General features: G+C 37.8%; 1 protein-coding gene across 1 annotated transcript; it reads right to left on the bottom strand.

The window, feature by feature from the left end:
* Positions 1 to 790: 790 nt before the first annotated feature.
* On the bottom strand, positions 791 to 1,729 carry LOC105101976 (olfactory receptor 14C36-like). Its single transcript, XM_010995243.3, has one exon. The coding sequence runs from the start codon at positions 1,727 to 1,729 to the stop codon at positions 791 to 793; it is 939 nt and encodes a 312-aa protein (XP_010993545.3).
* Between the last annotated feature and the right edge of the window lie 382 nt (positions 1,730 to 2,111).

The raw sequence follows: 2,111 nt of genomic DNA, 5'->3' as shown, positions 1-2,111 counted from the left end.
ATTAATGAATAGCAGACATATATAATCTAAAATGATTTTCATCATATATCTTGGAGCATATTCATTCATTAAAAATAGAGCTGCTAACTTTAACAGAGAATGAGTAAAAAGGGTAATATAAAGCACAATGATTATTTTATAGGATTAATTATACAGCTCTCAATAGAGTGAATTTGGAGGGAGCAGTCTAATACATAACACCCAGATAGAAGTTATTTGACACACATTGAATCTCGTTCAGTGATGTTGGAATGAAATAATACGATTTATTATTTTCCAAAATAAAAGTTTCTCTTTTTTAAAATTTTATTTTATTGAGTTATAGTCAGTTACAATGTGGTGTGAATTTCCACTATAGAGCACAATTTTTCAGTTATACATGAACATACATATATTCATTGTCACATTCTTTTTCACCATGGGCTACCACAAGATCTTGTATATATTTTCGTGTGCTATACATTATAATATTGTTTATCTATTCTATATATACTAGTCAGTAACTACAAATTTCGAACTCCCAGTCTGTCTCTTCCTACCCTCCTCCTCCTTGGCAAACACAAGTTTGTATTCTATGTCTATGAGTCTGTTTCTGTTTTGTATTTGTGTTCTTTATGTATTTTTTTAGATTCCACATATGAGCGATCTCATGTGGTATTCTTCTTTCTCTTTCTGGCTTACTTCACTTAGAATGACATTCTCCAAGGACATCCATGTTGCTGCTAATGGCATCATGTTGTCATTTTTATGGCTGAATAGTATTCCATTGTATAAATATACCAATTCTTCTTTATCCAGTCATCTGTCGATGAAAGTTTCTTAACATAACTTTGTTCACAGCTTCTTTTACCTGTGTGTTTCTAAGACTGTAGATGATAGGATTTAAGAATGGAGGGACTATGGTATAAAAAACAGGAAGAATCATGTCCTGAATTGTTTCAGAGTTTACCGAAGGCTTTAGGTACACAGAGAGAACAGAGCTGAGAAAGACAGACACCACAAGAATGTGAGGGACACAGGTGGAAAAGACCTTTCCTTGCTCTCTGATTGGAAACTTTAGCACAGTGGAAAATATGTGAATATATGACATAGTAATGAAGATAAAGCAGCCCCCAGCAACCACAATGGCAGAAAAAAGAATTAAAAGGAAATTGCTGGAGGTGTCAGAGCAGGAGAGCCTCAGCAGAGAGGGGACATCACAGAAGAACTGATGGATCACATTGGACTGACAGAAGGTCAGCTGGAATGTTTGACCCGTGTGCACACCTGCATAGACAAGACCACTCAGCAAGGAGGCAAGTGTCATTTGGATACAGCATTGGTAGTTCATGACAACTGGGTAGTGGAGGGGCTGGCAGATGGCCACGTAGCGGTCTCGGGCCATAATGGTGAGGAACACCAGCTCCACATAGAAAAAATAAATGACCAGGAAAACTTGGGTTGCACACCCAGCCACTGAAATGGCGCTGTTGCCAGTGAGAGAGTTAACGCAGGCATTGGGGACAGTGACAGTAACATAGCACATATCTAAGACAGACAGATTTCTGAGGAAGAAGTACATGGGCATGTTAAGTTTCGGGTCGAACGTGGTGACAGTGACAATGAGAAGATTCCCTAACAAGGTAACCAAGTAGATCAGAAGGAACAGCATGGAGTGCAGGAGCCGTAACTGCCATCTTTCAGCAAAGTTCATGAGGAGAAACTCAGTCACCGTGGTGGAGTTGGCCATCTTTTGGAAAAGGTGGTTGATCTGGAAAATAAAAGGGATAAACCATGAGACACAGGGCTCAAGAAAAATAGTTAATGTAGTTTCCTTAACTATTTAATTTGAACATGGGCTTCTCTATCTCATACAGCTGGTCTTTAGATGCATTAAATGTCCACCATTAGACTTTTGATCTGTCCATCTTATTGTCACCACTGAGTATTGAACATGGCATAGTGCTAAGGATGAGACTGTCCAATCTCATTATTTGGTTATAACATGGAGAGTTGTTACTTTATGCAATAATATCCAGCCCACTGTGGTTTGTTATTTTAATGAAGATTTATCACTAGATAGATAGATAGATAGATAGATACATAGATAGATAGATAGATAGACAGAGATA

Source organism: Camelus dromedarius, chromosome 3 (assembly GCF_036321535.1).
Source record: "Camelus dromedarius isolate mCamDro1 chromosome 3, mCamDro1.pat, whole genome shotgun sequence".
In the NCBI taxonomy this organism is placed as follows: domain Eukaryota; kingdom Metazoa; phylum Chordata; class Mammalia; order Artiodactyla; family Camelidae; genus Camelus; species Camelus dromedarius.
Note: the sequence above shows the minus strand (reverse complement) of the source record. Positions and strands in the feature narration are given on the sequence as shown.

Coding starts and splice junctions, on each gene's coding strand:
- LOC105101976 (XM_010995243.3), bottom strand. CDS start 1,729: ATGGCCAACTCCACCACGGTGACTGAGTTTCTCCTCATGAACTTTGCT.